The sequence below is a fragment of the Aethina tumida genome, chromosome 6 (assembly GCF_024364675.1).
Source record: "Aethina tumida isolate Nest 87 chromosome 6, icAetTumi1.1, whole genome shotgun sequence".
NCBI classification, from domain to species: Eukaryota; Metazoa; Arthropoda; class Insecta; order Coleoptera; family Nitidulidae; genus Aethina; species Aethina tumida.
Window position 1 is genome coordinate 15,868,935 of NC_065440.1, and position 24,176 is coordinate 15,893,110.

Here is a 24,176-nt window from a genome sequence, read left to right on the forward strand (position 1 = left end):
AGAATTTATCAATTCATTAAAAGAAAGAAATCTTTGTTGTAAACGTAATTCTCATTTTAAATTACCTCTTCAGTTCATAAAAATCTCGGAAATGTTGAGAGTAGTCTAAATTTATGACAATTATTGACAATATCGCAAAAATAAAAAAAATAACTTCAAATTATCCATTTCAACAGATGTTTTGTGTGATTAAATCTAATGGGATTATTAATATTATATTAAAATATGTAAATAGTGTATAATAATAACCTTTGTGTTATAATATATTATTGATAAATTAGTACCACCAAAAAAAAATCATTTAAACAAAGACCGCCCCCCGTAACAATGAAGCATTTAAAGTTGGCGCCGCGCATCCCGTTTGACATTCTGTCCGCCCGATGTCAGCAGCAATGTGTGTCACATTACGCCATATTGTATGTCACAAGTACGATCTTTCACAAAATTAAAAAAGGTGGCATATTTCGTCGGTTCACGCGGCGCCGCCGTTACACGGATCTATTCGAGAGCAAAAAAAATGTCGTGCCGTGCGCGTGCCGTTGTGTAAATTAATAACAAACCGCCGTTCTTGGGCCTTAAGGGAGACGAACGACGTGAGTACGTTTTGTTTTCCACTTTCGACACACATACATACACACACACATCCACACACGCAAACATCGCCTTTTTGACATTTGTTGTGTGTGTCGGTTTGTTTGTCGCATCGAAAGGACGCACCGTACATTTTTGTTTCGTCGTAAACAAATCCGGTTATCTTATCGATCGCCTTTATCTCCGCCGACGTCGTTCCAGTGTCCGGTGGCGGAACCACCTTCTCGTCCGACCACAGCTGCACCGTTCCACGGGTTTTTCGGGGCCGAAAAACCCGAGGGTGGACGGACCCGTCGTTTTTGCCCAACGAATAAAACATGACGAGCAGATATTGCACTTTGAAAATGTGCCAAAATTTGGCCAACGAAATACGACCTTGTTTTTCGATGCTGGTCCTTTTGTTTTGTTTTGTTGAGTTTTGTTTTTGTTCAGGAAAATCGTACGCGTTCGCCTTATAAAGGACGTGGTGCGATTTCCATTGCTCTCTCGGACACATTAACATTCCGATCGGCCTGAATAACCGATTTGTCGGCACCTGAGAAATTGTCGTGTGATGTTTTTGTTTTTATGTATGGATTGCCTAAAACTGTAAATTAATATGGGCAAATTGTGTGTATCAACATTTTCGTACAATTGTTGTGGTGTAAATAAATAGTAATTGTTGTATGGAAAATTACAGTTCTGATTTGGTTTTAATCATTAATTTACATCTACAGATTCAAAGGTTAATATAATATCAGAAAATTGATTAAAGAAACACAGAAGTGAAGGAAATTCTCGTTCTGAACAATGTTTATAAACTGTTTTCTGTTTATGATAAAAGTATAATTTTGAATGAACAAGTTTTTTTTTGCCATAAACGAATGAATCTTATCTAAGATTTCCTACTTATTATCAATGAAATCACCATTAAAAGAAAAAAATCTTTGTTGTACACATAATTTTTGTTGGAAATAACCAATTCAGGTTTTAAAAAACTGAGATATGTTGATAATATTCTAAAAATTATGATAATTATGAGGATAATACAAAAATTATAAAATTATCAATGAAATCTTGATTAAAAGGAAGAAACCTTTATTGAACGTATAATTCTTATGGAAAATTGTCTCTTCAGTTCATAAAAATTGGAGAAATATTTAGAATATTCTAAAAATTATGATAATTACTGAGGATATTACAAAAATGATGAAATTTTCAATGAAGTCTTGATTAAAAGAAATAAATCTTCGTTGTAAACATAATTTTTCATTAAAAGTGCCTCTTCAATTCATAAGAATCTGGGAAATGTTGAGAATATTCTAAAAATAATGATAATTACTGAGCATCTTACAAGAATTATGAAATTATTAACGAAATCATTATTAAAAGAAAGGAATCTTTGTTGTAAACGTAATTCTAATTTCAAATTGGCTCTTTAGGTTATAAAAATCAAAGAAATGTTGAAAATATTCTAAAAATTATGATAATTACTGAGAATATTACAAAAATTATGATATCAATGAAATCTTGATTAAAAGAAAGACTTCTTCGTTGTTCACGTAATTTTCATTTGAAATTGCTTCTTCAGTTCGTAAAAATCGGAGAAATGTTGAGAATATTCTAAAAATTATGATATTTACTGAGGATATTACAAAAGTTGATTAGATTATCAATGAAATGTTAATTAAAAGAAATAAATCTTCGTTGCAAATGTAATTTTTAATAAAATTGCCTCTTCAGTTTATAAAAATCTGAGAGATGTTGAGAATATTCTAAAAATAATGATAATTATTGAGCATATTACAAAAATTATGGAATAATCAATAAAATCATTAATAAAATAAAGGAATTTTCGTTGTAAACATAATTCTAATTTGAAATTGCCTTTTCAGTTCATAAAAATGAGAATATTTTAAAAATTATGATAATTACTGAGGATATTACAAAAGTTATGAGATTATCAATGGAATCTTGATTAAAAGAAATAAATCTTAGTTACAAATGTAATTTTCTTTTGAAATTGCCTTTTCAGTTCATAAAAACCGGAAAAATATTGAGAATATTCTACATTTTATGATAATTACTGAGAATATTACAAAAATTATGAAATTATCATGAAATCTTCATTAAAAGAAAGAAATCTTCGTTGTACATATAATTCTTATTGGAAATTGCTTCTTCAGTTTATAAAAATTTGAGCAATGTTGATAATATTCTAAAAATTATGATAATTACTGAGAATATTACAAAAATTATGAAATTATCATGAAATCTTCATTAAAAGAAAGAAATTTTCGTTGTACATATAATTCTTATTGGAAATTGCATTTTCAGTTCATAAAAATCTCAGAAATATTGAGAATATTCAAAAAATTATTATAATTACTGAGAATATTACAAAAATTATAAAATTGTCAATAAAATTTTAACTAAGAGAAAGAAATCTTCATTATAAACATAATTCTCATTTGAAATTGTCTCTTCAGTTCATTAAAATCTGACAAAATTATCATTATTATCAAAGAAAATATTCACCTGAATGAAAGTTCGTCACAAACATTAAATCAAAAAAAATTGACGTAATTTCTAAGGTATTTACAAATAGACGAAATAAGAAAATTGTTTACCAACAAAATTCTACAGGTTTCAACAGACATTATTAATAAACTGCGAGGAAATTGCAGGGGAAAAAAATGTATTAATGATTTATGGAAATTCGCCGTACTAATTTGGTTTCAGTCATAAATTTGCATCTCATTCAAGTCTTCCGCATTCAACCGTTGATTAATTTATTTAAACTCCACTTTCTAGCCGTTGAATTTTAAGTTAATTAAAATCGGTATTTTGCCTTAAATATGTATTTTATAACATTTTACCCAGTCAATTAGCGTTAAACAAAAGTTGGAATTTGATAATTACAAACTTGTTATAGAATTACTGGAAGCGGAAAAAAATTGTGTGATGGTTTCAAGGATTTTTGGCGTCGGCATTTGTTTACCGAAAACCTTTATTTGCCCAGAAAAAAAATTACAATTCACTTTTATGAGAATCTTTGTTGTTAATTATTGAGAGAAAAACAAAAAAATAACGAGCTAAATGATGTAAAAATGTTTTAAATAATTTCGTATGGGAAAATAACAAGAGAATAATTAAATTGTTTTCGTCCTATTTTATTAATTCAAATAACAAAGTTAAAATTTTATGTAAAATGGGTTATAATATATTTTTTTGTATATTTTAGTTGTTGAAGCAGTGCATTATGCATTCGTTTATCACATGGCGACCTCACATTTAAATGTCATGCAGATATAGATTGTATAACTGACCAAAAACTGAACAATAGCGACGAATCAAAAAGTAACATGCACTTAAATAAATGTTTTAATGATTAATTAGTTTTCGCCACAATAATATTATTTTGGCAGGGTGTCAAGGTGAACGTTAAATTGAGTCGAAATTCTTTATTGACTTCATTCATCGACGACTAATGGGTTGTTTGAGGAATTTACGATACAAGATTATGAGAATAATGGAATTTGGCTAATCTTAACACTGACTGACTAAATTGTTTGTTTTAGTTGGTGGTTCAAGAAACTTGATCTAATTTAATGGAGTTTTCAAAGGAAAAGTTGATAAATAATATGCTCAAGGTTGCGTTGCTTAAATGTTTGAATGAGTCTACCAAAATGTTTGTGAAATGTACAGTATCAAAAGACAATTCATTAAAAACTCTAATTTTATATTCAATAAACACTATAAATTTAGTTTAAAAAATCCAACAAGATCATAAAATTCAATAAATCCAGTAAGTCCAGATAGAATTCAAATTACTTCAATAAATACCATAAATCCAATAAATTTAATTTTCAGAGGTCCAAATTAATACAATAAATTCAATAATTCTAAAATTCAACAAATACCATAAGTCCTATAAATGAAATAAATTCAACAAAACCATTAAATTTGAAATAATTCATTAAATAATGAATCCAATGTCCAGTTAATCCAATTAATTAACTTTGTAAATCTAAAAAACTCACATTAATACAATATATTGAGTAAGTCTAGTAAGTCCAATAAATAAAATAAATCCAATAAATTAAGTCTCCAGTGACCTCATTTAATACAATAAATTCAAGAATTCCTAAAATAAATAAATTTAACTTCTAGAAGTACAATAAATATTCAATTAATCTAATAAATTCAATAAACTGAATAACTCTATTAAGTTCAATAAATAAGATAAATCCAACAAATACCATAAGTCCAACAAATTAAATCTCCGGTGACTTAATTAATCCAATAAATTCAAAAATTCCAAAAATAAATAAACATAGTACGATAAACATCCAATAAAATTAATTAATCTAATAAATTGAATATCGTCAGTCCAATAAATAAAATATATTCAACAAAACCAATAATTTTGAAATAATCTATTAAATATTATAAATCCAATGTCTAGTTAATCCAATTAATTTTGTAAATTAAAAATAATTCAATAAGTATCATAAATTCAATAAGTCTAATTAATCTAATAATTTAAAATTAATCCAATACATTCAAGAATTCAAAAAAAATCTGATAAATCCAATAAATATAAATTTATAAAATTCAGTTCAATAAATACCATGAATCCAATTAAATTCAACAATCTGAATATGTTCAATTAATATAACTGGTCTAATAAATCAAATAAATTCGACAAATTTTTAAGAAAAACATTGATACTACTTTCGGTTCAATTTCTTTGAAACTATATATTTTAATTAGGTTTGCCAAAACATTACATCACAAACTCGACGGTTAATAGCAGTAATAAATTACGCAATCAGGATTTGTCCAAAAAGTAAATACACATTTGTAAATATTATCAGCAATGTCAAGGCTACGAAACAAAACAAACACAAAATTTCTCCGGGAACTTGAGGTCCATTTCGGGTGGTCCGACGACAAAAACAACAAACGTACTTTTTGTCAGCTGTTTCTGTTGTTGCTGTTATTATTGTTTGGGTTTGTTTTTCGACCGGCCGAAAGAGTGTTTCGAGTTCTATTTTTAGTGCGGCCGAGTTATTAATAAACCGTGGGAAATTCGCAACGTAAAAATCCGTACGTATGTTTCGTCGTGTACGTGAGTACCTAAATCCGTGCGAGACTCGCGCAGTTACGTAACGACATTCGATGCGAGGCGACTGTAAAAACAATGTACACACATAAACGGCACCAAAGTCAAGGACGTAAATAAATCATATTTACGATCGGCTAATACCGAAATTAAGTGGATGCCGGTCCACTCGATTGCGCCACCGTGTCAATGGGAGATGGATCTCGTCCGTCCGGTGATTTGTTGTTGAATGGGTCCGGTGGTTATTTTGGATGTGACGATGTAACCGTTTGAAACGGTCAATTTGATTCGAAAATGCGTTGGAAATATTTCGATTATTCAATTTTTTTGTACTTAGGAATGTAAATTTGGGTATTCATTGAATTTATTAGTTAATTGGACTTGCTATACATTTAATTTATAGATCGAAATTCTCACAGCAAACGAAATTCTCATTTAAATTGGGATTTTTATCAGTATTTTTTCAAATTTTACACTTAAATGTGTTGAAAAATGGATAAAATGTCAAGAATTTTTGTAAAACTAACAAAATTTTATGGATAATCTTGACCAAAAAATGTATAATCTCACAGTAAATAAGATTCTGACTCCAAATCGTTTTTTAATCAATATTTTTCTCAAAAATTTGGCGAATTTCTTAAGAAAATCTTTAGCAAATGAATTACTTCTTGTCTTGAACCTGTTTAAACTTTACAATAAAGAAAAACGAAACCGAAATTGCGTCAGCAAACAAAATTCTCATTCAAATTGGGATTTTTGTCAGTATATTTCCAAATTTAACATTTAAATGTGTTGAAAAATGGGTAAAATACCAAAATTTTTGTAAAACTAACAAAATTTTAGGATAATTTTGGCTAAAAAATATATTATCTCACAGTAAATAAGATTCTGACTCCAAGTCGTTTTTTAATCAATATTTTTCTTAAAAATTTGGCGAATTTCTTAAGAAAATCTTTAGCAAATGAATTACTTCTTGTCTTGAAGCTGTTTAAACTTTACAATAAAGAAAAACGAAACCGAAATTGCGTCAGCAAACAAAATTCTCATTCAAATTGGGATTTTTGTCAGTATATTTCCAAATTTAACATTTAAATGTGTTGAAAAATGGGTAAAATACCAAAATTTTTGTAAAACTAACAAAATTTTAGGATAATTTTGGCTAAAAAATATATTATCTCACAGTAAATAAGATTCTGACTCCAAGTCGTTTTTTAATCAATATTTTTCTTAAAAATTTGGCGAATTTCTTAAGAAAATCTTTAGCAAATGAATTACTTCTTGTCTTGAAGCTGTTTAAACTTTACAATAAAGAAAAACGAAACCGAAATTGCGTCAGCAAACAAAATTCTCATTCAAATTGGGATTTTTGTCAGTATATTTCCAAATTTAACATTTAAATGTGTTGAAAAATGGGTAAAATACCAAAATTTTTGTAAAACTAACAAAATTTTAGGATAATTTTGGCTAAAAAATATATTATCTCACAGTAAATAAGATTCTGACTCCAAGTCGTTTTTTAATCAATATTTTTCTTAAAAATTTGGCGAATTTCTTAAGAAAATCTTTAGCAAATGAATTACTTCTTGTCTTGAAGCTGTTTAAACTTTACAATAAAGAAAAACGAAACCGAAATTGCGTCAGCAAACAAAATTCTCATTCAAATTGGGATTTTTGTCAGTATATTTCCAAATTTAACTTTTAAATGTGTTGAAAAATGGGTAAAATACCAAAATTTTTGTAAAACTAACAAAATTTTAGGATAATTTTGGCTAAAAAATATATTATCTCACAGTAAATGAGATTCTGACTCCAAATAGTTTTTTAATCAATATTTTTCTTAAAAATTTGGCGAATTTCTTAAGAAAATTTTTAGTAAAAGAATTACTTCTTGTCTTGAACCTGTTTAAACTTTACAATAAAGAAAAACGAAACCGAAATTGCGTCAGCAAACAAAATTCTTATTCAAATTGGGATTTTTATCAGTATAGTTTCAAATTTAACATTTAAATGTGTTGAAAAATGGGTAAAATACCAAAATTTTTGTAATACTAACAAAATTTTAGGATAATTTTGGCTAAAAAATGTATTATCTCACAGTAAATAAGATTCTGACTCCAAATCGTTTCTTAATCAATATTTATCTTAAAAATTTGGCGAATTTCTTAAGAAAATCTTTAGCAAATGAATTACTTCTTGTCTTGAACCTATTTAAACTTTACAATAAAGAAAAACGAAACCGAAATTGCGTCAGCAAACAAAATTCTCATTCAAATTGGGATTTTTGTCAGTATATTTCCAAATTTAACATTTAAATGTGTTGAAAAATGGGTAAAATACCAAAATTTTTGTAAAACTAACAAAATTTTAGGATAATTTTGGCTAAAAAATATATTATCTCACAGTAAATAAGATTCTGACTCCAAGTCGTTTTTTAATCAATATTTTTCTTAAAAATTTGGCGAATTTCTTAAGAAAATCTTTAGCAAATGAATTACTTCTTGTCTTGAAGCTGTTTAAACTTTACAATAAAGAAAAACGAAACCGAAATTGCGTCAGCAAACAAAATTCTCATTCAAATTGGGATTTTTGTCAGTATATTTCCAAATTTAACTTTTAAATGTGTTGAAAAATGGGTAAAATACCAAAATTTTTGTAAAACTAACAAAATTTTAGGATAATTTTGGCTAAAAAATATATTATCTCACAGTAAATAAGATTCTGACTCCAAATTGTTTTTTAATCAATATTTTTCTTAAAAATTTGGCGAATTTCTTAAGAAAATTTTTAGTAAAAGAATTACTTCTTGTCTTGAACCTGTTTAAACTTTACAATAAAGAAAAACGAAACCGAAATTGCGTCAGCAAACAAAATTCTTATTCAAATTGGGATTTTTATCAGTATAGTTTCAAATTTAACATTTAAATGTGTTGAAAAATGGGTAAAATACCAAAATTTTTGTAATACTAACAAAATTTTAGGATAATTTTGGCTAAAAAATGTATTATCTCACAGTAAATAAGATTCTGACTCCAAATTGTTTTTTAATCAATATTTTTCTTAAAAATTTGGCGAATTTCTTAAGAAAATTTTTAGTAAAAGAATTACTTCTTGTCTTGAACCTGTTTAAACTTTACAATAAAGAAAAACGAAACCGAAATTGCGTCAGCAAACAAAATTCTCATTCAAATTGGGATTTTTGTCAGTATATTTCCAAATTTAACATTTAAATGTGTTGAAAAATGGGTAAAATACCAAAATTTTTGTAAAACTAACAAAATTTTAGGATAATTTTGGCTAAAAAATGTATTATCTCACAGAAAATAAGATTCTGTCTCCAAATCGTTTTTTAATCAATATTTTTCTTAAAAATTTGGCGAATTTCTTAAGAAAATTTTTAGTAAAAGAATTACTTCTTGTCTTGAACCTGTTTAAACTTTACAATAAAGAAAAACGAAACCGAAATTGCGTCAGCAAACAAAATTCTCATTCAAATTGGGATTTTTGTCAGTATATTTCCAAATTTAACATTTAAATGTGTTGAAAAATGGGTAAAATACCAAAATTTTTGTAAAACTAACAAAATTTTAGGATAATTTTGGCTAAAAAATATATTATCTCACAGTAAATAAGATTCTGACTCCAAATCGTTTTTTAATCAATATTTTTCTTAAAAATTTGGCGAATTTCTGAAGAAAATTTTTAGTAAAAGAATTACTTCTTGTCTTGAACCTGTTTAAACTTTACAATAAAGAAAAACGAAACCGAAATTGCCTCAGCAAACAAAATTCTCATTCAAATTGGGATTTTTATCAGTATATTTTCAAATTTAACATTTAAATGTGTTGAAAAATGGGTAAAATACCAAAATTTTTGTAAAACTAACAAAATTTTAGGATAATTTTGGCTAAAAAATGTATTATCTCACAGAAAATAAGATTCTGTCTCCAAATCGTTTTTTAATCAATATTTTTCTTAAAAATTTGGCGAATTTCTTAAGAAAATTTTTAGTAAAAGAATTACTTCTTGTCTTGAACCTGTTTAAACTTTACAATAAAGAAAAACGAAACCGAAATTGCGTCAGCAAACAAAATTCTTATTCAAATTGGGATTTTTATCAGTATAGTTTCAAATTTAACATTTAAATGTGTTGAAAAATGGGTAAAATACCAAAATTTTTGTAATACTAACAAAATTTTAGGATAATTTTGGCTAAAAAATGTATTATCTCACAGTAAATAAGATTCTGACTCCAAATTGTTTTTTAATCAATATTTTTCTTAAAAATTTGGCGAATTTCTTAAGAAAATTTTTAGTAAAAGAATTACTTCTTGTCTTGAACCTGTTTAAACTTTACAATAAAGAAAAACGAAACCGAAATTGCGTCAGCAAACAAAATTCTCATTCAAATTGGGATTTTTGTCAGTATATTTCCAAATTTAACATTTAAATGTGTTGAAAAATGGGTAAAATACCAAAATTTTTGTAAAACTAACAAAATTTTAGGATAATTTTGGCTAAAAAATATATTATCTCACAGTAAATAAGATTCTGACTCCAAATCGTTTTTTAATCAATATTTTTCTTAAAAATTTGGCGAATTTCTGAAGAAAATTTTTAGTAAAAGAATTACTTCTTGTCTTGAACCTGTTTAAACTTTACAATAAAGAAAAACGAAACCGAAATTGCCTCAGCAAACAAAATTCTCATTCAAATTGGGATTTTTATCAGTATATTTTCAAATTTAACATTTAAATGTGTTGAAAAATGGGTAAAATACCAAAATTTTTGTAAAACTAACAAAATTTTAGGATAATTTTGGCTAAAAAATGTATTATCTCACAGAAAATAAGATTCTGTCTCCAAATCGTTTTTTAATCAATATTTTTCTTAAAAATTTGGCGAATTTCTTAAGAAAATTTTTAGTAAAAGAATTACTTCTTGTCTTGAACCTGTTTAAACTTTACAATAAAGAAAAACGAAACCGAAATTGCGTCAGCAAACAAAATTCTTATTCAAATTGGGATTTTTATCAGTATAGTTTCAAATTTAACATTTAAATGTGTTGAAAAATGGGTAAAATACCAAAATTTTTGTAATACTAACAAAATTTTAGGATAATTTTGGCTAAAAAATGTATTATCTCACAGTAAATAAGATTCTGACTCCAAATTGTTTTTTAATCAATATTTTTCTTAAAAATTTGGCGAATTTCTTAAGAAAATTTTTAGTAAAAGAATTACTTCTTGTCTTGAACCTGTTTAAACTTTACAATAAAGAAAAACGAAACCGAAATTGCGTCAGCAAACAAAATTCTCATTCAAATTGGGATTTTTGTCAGTATATTTCCAAATTTAACATTTAAATGTGTTGAAAAATGGGTAAAATACCAAAATTTTTGTAAAACTAACAAAATTTTAGGATAATTTTGGCTAAAAAATATATTATCTCACAGTAAATAAGATTCTGACTCCAAATCGTTTTTTAATCAATATTTTTCTTAAAAATTTGGCGAATTTCTGAAGAAAATTTTTAGTAAAAGAATTACTTCTTGTCTTGAACCTGTTTAAACTTTACAATAAAGAAAAACGAAACCGAAATTGCCTCAGCAAACAAAATTCTCATTCAAATTGGGATTTTTATCAGTATATTTTCAAATTTAACATTTAAATGTGTTGAAAAATGGGTAAAATACCAAAATTTTTGTAAAACTAACAAAATTTTAGGATAATTTTGGCTAAAAAATGTATTATCTCACAGAAAATAAGATTCTGTCTCCAAATCGTTTTTTAATCAATATTTTTCTTAAAAATTTGGCGAATTTCTTAAGAAAATTTTTAGTAAAAGAATTACTTCTTGTCTTGAACCTGTTTAAACTTTACAATAAAGAAAAACGAAACCGAAATTGCGTCAGCAAACAAAATTCTTATTCAAATTGGGATTTTTATCAGTATAGTTTCAAATTTAACATTTAAATGTGTTGAAAAATGGGTAAAATACCAAAATTTTTGTAATACTAACAAAATTTTAGGATAATTTTGGCTAAAAAATGTATTATCTCACAGTAAATAAGATTCTGACTCCAAATTGTTTTTTAATCAATATTTTTCTTAAAAATTTGGCGAATTTCTTAAGAAAATTTTTAGTAAAAGAATTACTTCTTGTCTTGAACCTGTTTAAACTTTACAATAAAGAAAAACGAAACCGAAATTGCGTCAGCAAACAAAATTCTCATTCAAATTGGGATTTTTGTCAGTATATTTCCAAATTTAACATTTAAATGTGTTGAAAAATGGGTAAAATACCAAAATTTTTGTAAAACTAACAAAATTTTAGGATAATTTTGGCTAAAAAATATATTATCTCACAGTAAATAAGATTCTGACTCCAAATCGTTTTTTAATCAATATTTTTCTTAAAAATTTGGCGAATTTCTGAAGAAAATTTTTAGTAAAAGAATTACTTCTTGTCTTGAACCTGTTTAAACTTTACAATAAAGAAAAACGAAACCGAAATTGCCTCAGCAAACAAAATTCTCATTCAAATTGGGATTTTTATCAGTATATTTTCAAATTTAACATTTAAATGTGTTGAAAAATGGGTAAAATACCAAAATTTTTGTAAAACTAACAAAATTTTAGGATAATTTTGGCTAAAAAATGTATTATCTCACAGAAAATAAGATTCTGTCTCCAAATCGTTTTTTAATCAATATTTTTCTTAAAAATTTGGCGAATTTCTTAAGAAAATTTTTAGTAAAAGAATTACTTCTTGTCTTGAACCTGTTTAAACTTTACAATAAAGAAAAACGAAACCGAAATTGCGTCAGCAAACAAAATTCTTATTCAAATTGGGATTTTTATCAGTATAGTTTCAAATTTAACATTTAAATGTGTTGAAAAATGGGTAAAATACCAAAATTTTTGTAATACTAACAAAATTTTAGGATAATTTTGGCTAAAAAATGTATTATCTCACAGTAAATAAGATTCTGACTCCAAATTGTTTTTTAATCAATATTTTTCTTAAAAATTTGGCGAATTTCTTAAGAAAATTTTTAGTAAAAGAATTACTTCTTGTCTTGAACCTGTTTAAACTTTACAATAAAGAAAAACGAAACCGAAATTGCGTCAGCAAACAAAATTCTCATTCAAATTGGGATTTTTGTCAGTATATTTCCAAATTTAACATTTAAATGTGTTGAAAAATGGGTAAAATACCAAAATTTTTGTAAAACTAACAAAATTTTAGGATAATTTTGGCTAAAAAATATATTATCTCACAGTAAATAAGATTCTGACTCCAAATCGTTTTTTAATCAATATTTTTCTTAAAAATTTGGCGAATTTCTGAAGAAAATTTTTAGTAAAAGAATTACTTCTTGTCTTGAACCTGTTTAAACTTTACAATAAAGAAAAACGAAACCGAAATTGCCTCAGCAAACAAAATTCTCATTCAAATTGGGATTTTTATCAGTATATTTTCAAATTTAACATTTAAATGTGTTGAAAAATGGGTAAAATACCAAAATTTTTGTAAAACTAACAAAATTTTAGGATAATTTTGGCTAAAAAATGTATTATCTCACAGAAAATAAGATTCTGTCTCTAAATCGTTTTTTAATCAATATTTTTCTTAAAAATTTGGCGAATTTCTTAAGAAAATTTTTAGTAAAAGAATTACTTCTTGTCTTGAACCTGTTTAAACTTTACAATAAAGAAAAACGAAACCGAAATTGCGTCAGCAAACAAAATTCTTATTCAAATTGGGATTTTTATCAGTATAGTTTCAAATTTAACATTTAAATGTGTTGAAAAATGGGTAAAATACCAAAATTTTTGTAATACTAACAAAATTTTAGGATAATTTTGGCTAAAAAATGTATTATCTCACAGTAAATAAGATTCTGACTCCAAATTGTTTTTTAATCAATATTTTTCTTAAAAATTTGGCGAATTTCTTAAGAAAATTTTTAGTAAAAGAATTACTTCTTGTCTTGAACCTGTTTAAACTTTACAATAAAGAAAAACGAAACCGAAATTGCGTCAGCAAACAAAATTCTCATTCAAATTGGGATTTTTGTCAGTATATTTCCAAATTTAACATTTAAATGTGTTGAAAAATGGGTAAAATACCAAAATTTTTGTAAAACTAACAAAATTTTAGGATAATTTTGGCTAAAAAATGTATTATCTCACAGAAAATAAGATTCTGTCTCCAAATCGTTTTTTAATCAATATTTTTCTTAAAAATTTGGCGAATTTCTTAAGAAAATTTTTAGTAAAAGAATTACTTCTTGTCTTGAACCTGTTTAAACTTTACAATAAAGAAAAACGAAACCGAAATTGCGTCAGCAAACAAAATTCTCATTCAAATTGGGATTTTTGTCAGTATATTTCCAAATTTAACATTTAAATGTGTTGAAAAATGGGTAAAATACCAAAATTTTTGTAAAACTAACAAAATTTTAGGATAATTTTGGCTAAAAAATATATTATCTCACAGTAAATAAGATTCTGACTCCAAATCGTTTTTTAATCAATATTTTTCTTAAAAATTTGGCGAATTTCTGAAGAAAATTTTTAGTAAAAGAATTACTTCTTGTCTTGAACCTGTTTAAACTTTACAATAAAGAAAAACGAAACCGAAATTGCCTCAGCAAACAAAATTCTCATTCAAATTGGGATTTTTATCAGTATATTTTCAAATTTAACATTTAAATGTGTTGAAAAATGGGTAAAATACCAAAATTTTTGTAAAACTAACAAAATTTTAGGATAATCTTGGCTAAAAATGTATTATCTCACAGAAAATAAGATTCTGTCTCCAAATCGTTTTTTAATCTTGCTATACATTTAATTTATTGATCGAAATTCTCACAGCAAACGAAATTCTCATTCAAATTCGGATTTTTATCAGTATTTTTTCAAATTTTACACTTAAATGTGTTGAAAAATGGATAAAATGTCAAGAATTTTTGTAAAACTAACAAAATTTTATGGATAATCTTGACCAAAAAAATGTATAATCTCACAGTAAATAAGATTCTGACTCCAAATCGTTTCTTAATCAATATTTTTCTTAAAAATTTGGCGAATTTCTTAAGAAAATCTTTAGTAAATGAATTACTTCTTGTCTTGAATCTGTTTAAACTTTACAATAAAGAAAAACGAAACCGAAATTTTTATTTCGATTTTTATCAGTATATTATCAAATTTAACACTTAAATTTGGTGAAAAAAGGGTAAAATATCATGAATTTTTGTAAAACTAACAAAATTTTAATGATGATCTTGACCAAAAAATGTATAATTTCACAAAAAATAAGATTATGACTCCAAATCGTTTTTTAATCAATATTTTTCTTAAAAATTTGGCTAATTTCTTAAGAAAATCTTTAGCAAAATAATTACGTCTTGTCTTGAAGCTGTTTAAACTTAATAAAGAAAAATAAACAAAATTCTCATTCAAATTTGGAATTTTATCAGTATTTTTCAAAAGTAATACTTAAATGTGTTAAAAAATGTATAATGTCTCAGGAAAAAATTTGGCTAATTTCTTAAGAAAATCTTTAGCAAAATAATTACGTCTTATCTTGAAGCTGTTTAAACTTAATAAAGAAAAACAAACAAAATTCTCATTCAAATTTGGAATTTTATCAGTATTTTTCAAAAGTAATACTTAAATGTGTTAAAAAATGTATAATGTCTCAGGAAATAAGATTCTGACTCCAAATCGTTTTTTAATCAATATTTTTCTTAAATAATTGGCGAATTTCTTAAGAAAATCTTCTGACTCTAAATCCAAATTTTACAACAAAAAAAAACGAAGCCGAAATTTAAACAGCAACCAAAATTCTCATTCATAATTCGAATATTTTTTCAAATTTAAAACTTAAATATTTTAAAAAATGGGTAAAATATAAAGAGTCCTTCCAAATATAAATATCTCCAAAAAATCTTCATCAAAATGTTTAAATCTTCAACAAAAAGTATATTTTGTATCATTGTTTCAGTAAAATAAACCCAAAATAAAAAAAATGGACACGACTGACCAGCCGAACTCGATCTGCCACATCCAGCCGATACAGATGTACCCGCTGAACTCGCACGCCGAATCGGACAAGCCCGTGCCGTTTGTCCTGTTGGCCGGCGAGGAGCAGCATCATCACGGCGTCTCGGTCGACGGTCTGATCGTCATCACCAATTATCGGTTGTTCCTGCAGACCGGCTCCAACCAGTATCACGTGCCGTTAGGACTCATCGAGGTGGTGGAGAATCGAGAGCTGTTTTACTTGCAGATCGGATGCAAGGATGCCAGAACTTATAGGTGAGTCATAATTAATTTCTATTATTACCTTGTGTTGCCGTGTTTTATATTTTTGGTCCATAATTATGGCAACTTTTTAAAATATAATGTTAAAAATATGTTTATTGTTTTCCCTGTCATCTTTATTAGTGCTGTATCCACTGGGCAACTTATTAATATAGTTTCCAATCAAATTTATACTTAAAAACTCGTCGATTAATGCAGATTCAACTTAAAAATTAAGGTAAGGGATCAAGAGTTTATCAATATTTTGGCAAAATTGACCAAATTTTCAGTATCTATTAAAGTTTTTGATTAATTTTCAATAGAGGATATTAGTTCAATGATCTGTAATTAGATTTTTTTAATAATAGTCCTAAAATAATGTTGCTCAAGCAAAGAATTATTATATTTACATAAACTACACTTCCTTGTTTGTTTATTTGCAATTAACATTCCCTAATTGAATAAACATTTTGCAAATTACCTAGCTTGTTTATATATAGTAAACAATACGTTCCATTAACAATTTTTCATCCACTAAATACGATTTATTAAATGTAGTTTCTGAATCTACTTATAACGACCTGAAAGTGATTAAATATGGATATTTTCGACCTAAATTCTGTATTTGAAGTGTTTTTACGCATTTTGGAACGTGTCCAAGGAATTATTGTTTTTTAATGATCCAAATGGGTCAAAATGAAATCAATAATTAAGCAATATAAGTACAAATGAACGCCATCATTTAATTAATAATTATTTCAGCGTTTCAGTATAATTTACTTTTAATTAATCAATTGATTTTTAAATTAGTATTCTGGAGAAAATTTTTCTGGCTTTATTTGTGGATTAAACGAAAATTTGAATCATCATTGAATGAACTGCGTTTCTAAATTTAAAACCCATTGTCCCAGGAAATTTGAATATCACTACTTACATTTAAAATTCAGCTTGTAGTATTTCCATTCTTAATTCAAATGGCAAAATACGAAATTAGGATTATTAAATTAAGTAATTTAAAATTTTTATTTTAAAAAGTCAATTCTAATAATTTATATTTATGATTTTTTATAAGAATTATAAATTTGTATTGATAATTATCATAATTTCTGAATTAATGTAATTTTATTAAGTCAAAATTAATAATAAAATTATTCTTTTAATTCAGAAATTAATTTAATAAAATCATTTCCAATCATTTAAATTCAATAATTTTGATGGTAATAATTTAAAAATATCAAATTTTATGATTTTTTTAGGAATTACAAATTTATATTCATAATTTCTGAATTAATCAATTTAATTTTTATGCTTTTAAGTATGGCATTCATTTTAAATTTAATTATTTTTATTAATACAATTTTATTAAGTCAAAATTAATAATTTCAATTTTTTACTTCAGGAAATTAATTTAATAAAGTCATTTCTAGTCATTTAAATTTAATAATTTTGATGGTAATAATTTAAAAATATCAAATTGAATGATTTTTTTTTAGAAATTACAAGTTTATTTTCATAATTTTCATAATTTCTGAATTAATAAATTTAATTTTTATGCTTTTAAGTATGGCATTCATTTTAAATTCAATAATTTTAATTAATACAATTTTATTAAGTTAAAATTAATAATTTTAATCTTTTAATTCAGGAAATTAATTTAATAAAGTCATTTCTAATCAATTAAATTTAATAATTCTCATGATAATAATTTAAAAATATCAAATTTATGATTTTTTTAAGAATTACAAATTTATAATCATAATTTCTGAATTAATCAATTTAATTTTTATGTTTTTAAGTATGACATTTATTTTAAATTTAATGATCTTAATTAATACAATATAATATAATATAAATAATTAATTTTTATGATTTAAATAGGTGCACCTTCGAGAATAACGAAAGCTGCCTGGAATGGTACGACCGAATTGTGAAGGCGGCAGAACCACCGCGTCAACTGGACCAGCTGTTCGCCTTCTACCACTTCATGTGGACGAAGGAGACGGCCGGCGCCGAGCTCACCAACCGCATAGAACGCCAACGGATGTACTCCTTCGACAAAACAATGTTCGACAGCGAGGTAAGACCGATTAAAACCATTTCCAACCAGCTGCAGTTAATCACGAATTGTGCAGATGACCAGAATGGAGTTTGGTTTCTCTTGGCGCATCAGCAAAGCGAACCAGAACTACAAACTGTGTCCGACCTATCCGCCCTACTTGCTGGTGCCGTCGTGCATCACCGACGAGACGTTGGAGAGCGTCGCCAAGTTTCGCAGCTCTAGACGCATACCGGCCGTGGTGTGGAGGTAAAGCGGATTACCAACACACTCCCTGTGGTCTACAACATATTTATTCATGCCGGACGTGTTTGCAGGCACACCAAAAACGGGGCGGTCATCGCCCGATGTAGCCAACCGGAGGTGGGATGGTTGGGGTGGCGTTCAGGGGAAGATGAGGATCTGATCAAGGCCATTTCGGACGCCTGCAGTTTCGAGGTGGAGAAGGCTCTGAGTGACAGGGACGAGATGTCGCATTCGCCCGAATCGATCCACTCGGATTCGGACACGTTGCAGATCACCAACAACATACCCACACAAACCAAAAAGGTACCTGACTTAATAACTCCCATGTTATGAGTTCTAAAGGTGGTTTTTAGGTGTTGATTATGGATGCCAGGTCGTACACGACTGCAGTGGCCAACAGGGCCAGAGGTGGAGGATGCGAGTGTCCCGAATATTACCCGAACTGTGAGATACAGTTCATGAACCTGGCCAACATACATTCCATACGCAAGAGTTTCCACGCCCTCAGGCAGTTGTGCACCTCGTCAGCCGATCAACCCAAGTAAATAAAACAATTGTGGCACATATGTGATTCGTTTTTTGATTATGAATTTATTACAGTTGGTTCAGCCAATTGGAGAACACACGATGGCTGCTGCACATGTCGGGACTGATGAAGGCGGCCGTCACTTTAGTTAATGCAGTCGAAAGGGACGCCAGGCCTGTTTTGGTACATTGCTCAGACGGTTGGGACAGGACGCCGCAAATAGTCGCACTTGCCGAGCTCTTGCTGGACCCCTATTATCGCACCATGGAGGGTTTCCGTACGTTAATCGAAAGAGAATGGCTGGCGTTTGGCCACAAGTTCGCCGACAGATGTGGACACTCCACAGGCAGTGAGGATCAAAATGAGAGGTGTCCTGTGTTCTTGCAGTGGTTGGACTGTGTGCACCAGTTGTTGGGACAGTATCCCTGCGACTTTGAGTTCTCACAGACCTATCTGGTACGTCACATCACTTTAATATTGAATTTTGTAGTAATAGGACTGTCTTCAGGTTAAACTGGCGCAGCACACATACTCCAACCTCTTCGGCACGTTCCTGTGCAACACCCAGCAGGAGAGGGCCAACATCTACGGCAAGACTTTCTCCGCCTGGGACTTCCTCAGTTCCTCCTGCTTCAAGAACCATTTATACGCTTCGGAGGGAAGTCCGTGCTTTAAAAAAGTGAGTCTTATTCCCTACTTTAGTTCAAAACTAAGAAACTGAATAAACGTTTGGTTTTACAGGTATTGTGGCCGCAGTGCAACGTACGCGACCTCACGTTGTGGAACGAGATGTACTTGGGATCGATGGAGGCCAACGCCAGCAGCCAGGAGAACGGCTCCGGATCGTGTCCCGGACCGCCCGACACCCCCCATCACATGACCAAGACGCGATCGTACGGCGACCTGCTCAACGCCGGCGAACATCCTACTCTGTACACTCGGAGGAACAGCGACCCCAACATCAATTGTGATTCGTATGACCCCTCTTACTTACTTGTTTTCAGTTTATTAATACAAGTTGTTTGCAGTAAATTGTCTGCCATCGGCCAGGACATCCCCAATGCCCCGACGCAGCCGTCTTTGCCCGCCCAGCAGCAGCAAACCGACGCCAAGGCCGTGACCACGAACGGCAATGGCCGCCTCCGCTTGCCCGGCGAGGATTTTTTAGATTCTGGAAGCGAGGGTGGCGGACCTGAGGACTGCACGACGGCCGATTGTATGTACAAAAACGGCCGAGATCCCGGCCTCACCGACGACCAGATCGACGGCCTGGACCGTTCCGACTTTGAACCCGACGAGGTCGAGAGTATCTGTCCAACCGCCATTAAGGTAATTCGGACAATTCAAAAAGTCGATAAATGTACAAACGTTTTTTGCAGACGAAAACGACCCTGAACGGTTCGTTGGCGTCGTTGCATATTTACGGCGGCGGAGGCGGCGTCCTCCACGACGACACACATGTGATAAGCGAAAAGACTGAACCGGCGGCCGCCAACGCGGCCACGTTTACCGACACGAGGGTCGAGACGTCGTCCAACGGCGCCGTCACGCCGCCCCTGTTGGACGCGGAGGAGCCGGACGAGCGGAGCGAGAGCAAGTCAGAATGCACGACCGTCGTCACGATGTGCGACGGTTCGGGCGTCTCCGTCACGCCGGCCACGCCCACCGCGCGCTTCGAGAATTCCGTGGAGACGAGCACCGAGACGCTTGTCTCTGAACAGGTGGCGCCCGGGTAAGGATCGCACTAATCTATGATTATAGTACTGGTCATAATAATAGCAACTAATAAAATGTAAAAAAATTATTTTTATTCCAGTTCTTCGCCTAGGGAAATAAATGGTTTTGAAAAGATCCAAAGCCCCAACGAGTGCGTAGAGCCGGACGGCTGTCACATCTGCTCTCAAAACATGAGGGCTGATCACAGAAGGTACACGTTGACATAAGCCATAAAATTAAACAACTAATCTTTTGTTTTTAGTCACCACTTTAGTGGAGACACGTCTCAGTACTCGACACCTAAGATATTCTCTCGTACGACAAGCTGCAACGGATGGGACAGTCTGTCGCATCAGCGGGCTTCGTATCCTTATCAGTTTGCCCTCAGCGTCGACGGTCTCGTGCCCCTCCGTTCGCCCATTCAGGAAAGACTTGATCAAATCATTGAGGATCAAAAGGTACCAGTTGTTGTATTCAGAAATTAAATTTTCATTAAATTAATTGTTGTAGAGAAAAGAAGATCTGCTGCAAAAGGAACTGCACACGTACAGACAACAGAGGATAAAGGCTGTGTGTCACAAGTGCACAAACGGCATGGACCCGGAACGACAGGACGACAATGTAAGCAGCAGTTAATTAATTTCCCCCTTCCTTTAACTCATTTCTACAGTAAACCAAGCCACCAACAACGCCAACACCAAACGAGCTGTGTGTCTTTAATTCACACCCATTGTCTGAGCTCTTTATTGGTTTTTTTTCCTCCCCGTAGTCGACACTAGATCGTGTATCGTCCACGTCGTCGTCCAGTTCACGTTCAGTGTCCGATAACGACATGCCGACGACGAAATGCGGACAGGTCGCCGCCCCACGTTCACACAGGGTCAGTGTGGTGTTAGTTTGGTGTTTTTTCATTGCTTTTCTATACCTGTTTATCTATCGTACCCCCAAGTACCTTACATAGCGCGACTAATCACATTTCGGTACGTATTATTTGGGTTTTTCGAGTGTTAATCGCTGTTGCCGTCTCCTGTTATTAACAGTTCCCTGAAGTCTTTTTTTACTTAATTTGGGGTGTCTATTGTTTGTTGTAGTCGTGCATCTTTTGTGGTTTATGCCTAACCCCGTGTGTGGCCGAGTTTAAATGCTAATAATCAATTGTTTTTGTGCCTTTCTTCGATTTTTGGAGATACCCTATAATGTATTGTCTTGAATATCTGTAATTCTCATTCAAATTAGGATTTTTATCAATATTTTTTCAAATTTTGACTCTTAAATATGTTGAAAAATGGGTAAAATACCAAAAATTTTGACTCCAATACTCCAAATCGTTTTTAAATGAATTTTTTCTTATAAATTTGGTAATTTTTTTATTTTCAACAAAATTCCAATTACAAAAACATACTTTATTTACAAATTTACTTAATAATAAAATTATTACTCTTTGTAGTGATAAATGTATCACAGTAATATATAAAACCCCCACAACAAATATTAGCAAGTAGCTTTATAGACAATTTTTTTCCTCTTATTTGTCTATAAATCTATAATAATATTCCTCTTTCGTCTCTTCATTGTTGGTGCAAGGACAACGGACCACCAACTCCACCCTGACGACTGTTTCAATTTCAGACGGAAAATAATTGAAACCATCCCTGAACCCGTGTCACCCCCACCTCCCGTGCCCGCCGCCAAAATTATGTGTCTTTGTGCATGTGTGTGTTTGCAGGGCTCGGTGATCGAGTCGGTGGGCAGCGTGTGCGAGGGCCAGGCCAGCGCCGTCGAATCGCTGCGCTCGGACATGTCGTGGGAGGCGGTCGAGGACAGTTCCCTGCTCGAGGGCCATGCGCAGACGTTGTGGGTGCCCGACCACGCCGTCACCAGCTGCACCGCCTGCAAGGTCGAGTTCTGGATGGGACGCAGGAAACACCACTGTCGGTTAGTCGATTTAAAACCGATTTTGTGAGTCATCTAATTGTAATAAATGTTGTAGGAAATGCGGACGGATATTCTGCGCAGACTGTTCGGTGCACAGCACACCCCTACCATCCGAACAGCTCTACAATCCGGTGCGCGTGTGCACGCTGTGCTACTCGAAGCTGCACCGCAACCACGACGACCAGGCCAAGCCACTCTACGAGGACAAGTGCAAGCAGCACCCGACCCAGACGACGAACAGCAATCCCCAAATAGCGGCGTCCAGCAATTGAACACTCGTGCGTGTGTCTCTGTTATTCCGTTTCTTTGATTTTATTATTTTTTGTTTCATTGTTTTTTTGTAATGGTTATATCAATTTACGTTTTTACTTACCAATTTTCCGTTTCGAATGAAACGTCCGGGGGGCTTATTCTTGACGACAAATACGGAGGGTAGTCCGACGGTGGGCCGGTGGTGTGTTTGCGGCCCTTCGACCCCCCTCCCCCACGGGACCTAACGTTAAAATGTTGTAAATTAAATTTATAATCCAGTCTTCAGTCTTTTGAATGTCGGTTTTTATTGCAGTTTTTAAGCCAAATAATTTATTCGTTTTAATTTATGCCAATTTTAATTGAAGTTGTGTGTTCAGTGGATCGGTGGGTTCTAGTCAGGGCGCAAAGACGCCGACGGCGTCCCCAAACTAAAACAAAACAAATTGATTTCGGGTGTCCGACACCTAGTAATCGACCAGTCTGTGATTGAAATGACTTGAAACGAACAGAACACAGGCCGCGTCCGGCCGGAGGTCGGACTTGGTGGTGTTTTATTGTGACGGTGTCCGACACCTTTGGCAAATTGAGTCTGTGATGTAATGACTTGAGAATAATATTAAAAGTAATTAATGAGAATATTCGACGATGTATACAAAATTCGCACTGGTTTTTAACGATGACACTGCTTTTTCCCAGGGAACTAAAACAAAAAATTCAAAACGTACATGGCAAGTGGACACTTTGTTATGTTGTTTCTTTCTGAAAAAATATATTTCGTGTTGTTGTCCCATTTGAGAAGTTTCAAAAATTATATGTGTAAAAAAATGAATATTAGTAAATAAAAGAGGATGTAGGGCTGGTGTTTCGGTGGCTAAGGGCTGATCTCACCACTTTCCAACGTTAGAACTGTTACTTGCGTTCAGTTACAGAATAACATATCAATCAACATTACAAGAGATTTCACAAAGAGGTCCTCGAGTCATCCAGGCACTGGTCCGGCATAAAACTAATATTTTATTAAAAAAATATAATATAATTTTATATACAAACTGTATAGATTTTGTAGGAAAACAATTTTGTCCTAAAACTCCGGATTTACGTTTCCCCGATTCAATAAAACTTCTGCCGACAGTGAGAACACAAAAATGAGCAAAGGTTTCCGATTTCGGAACGTTCTACATGGATTTTTGTATATAAGTATTCTGTAATAACAAGTTCCTTTGAAAGAATATTTTTTAAACATACAGGGCATTATATTGATGCAATGGGTTTGCTTTCTGTAATTTTTGCAAGAAATTAAACATAAATTAGGACACTTAGACAATTTATTGGTTAAACATGTAACTGTATAAAAACTAGGATGCATTTAATTTTAATTGTAAAAAATATTAGACTCTGTACTTTTATTAGTTGCTATTAAACTATTTAAGTAAGGTA

At 30.8% G+C, this 24,176-nt stretch overlaps 1 protein-coding gene across 4 annotated transcripts; it reads left to right on the forward strand.

Annotated features, from left to right (window-relative positions):
• The first annotated feature begins 403 nt into the window (after window positions 1–403).
• Window positions 404–24,172, forward strand: LOC109599647 (myotubularin-related protein 4). 4 transcript variants are annotated; one of them, XM_049969273.1, is made up of 17 exons: window positions 406–597; window positions 15,710–16,023; window positions 17,887–18,085; window positions 18,141–18,313; window positions 18,382–18,613; window positions 18,664–18,851; window positions 18,911–19,292; window positions 19,345–19,515; window positions 19,578–19,810; window positions 19,865–20,165; window positions 20,216–20,568; window positions 20,653–20,763; window positions 20,815–21,010; window positions 21,063–21,173; window positions 21,322–21,432; window positions 22,279–22,487; window positions 22,543–24,172. In XM_049969273.1, the coding sequence occupies exons 2-17, from the start codon at window positions 15,734–15,736 to the stop codon at window positions 22,757–22,759; spliced, it is 3,477 nt and encodes a 1,158-aa protein (XP_049825230.1). In that variant the 5' UTR covers window positions 406–597; window positions 15,710–15,733; the 3' UTR covers window positions 22,760–24,172. The 4 variants fall into 4 exon arrangements, with proteins under 4 accessions (XP_049825232.1, XP_049825230.1, XP_049825229.1 ...); XM_049969272.1 differs by having other exon boundaries at window positions 406–593; XM_049969274.1 differs by lacking the exon at window positions 21,322–21,432 and having other exon boundaries at window positions 407–593.
• Window positions 24,173–24,176: the final 4 nt, after the last annotated feature.

What these genes read in the sequence shown, in the direction of transcription:
- LOC109599647 (XM_049969273.1), top strand. Translation starts at nt 15,734, where the DNA reads ATGGACACGACTGACCAGCCGAACTCGATCTGCCACATCCAGCCGATA. An exon ending in AAGGATGCCAGAACTTATAG is followed by an intron (nt 16,024 to 17,886) that starts GTGAGTCATAAT and finishes TGATTTAAATAG; the next exon opens with GTGCACCTTCGAGAATAACG. An exon ending in CCGCCCCACGTTCACACAGG is followed by an intron (nt 21,433 to 22,278) that starts GTCAGTGTGGTG and finishes GTGTGTTTGCAG; the next exon opens with GGCTCGGTGATCGAGTCGGT.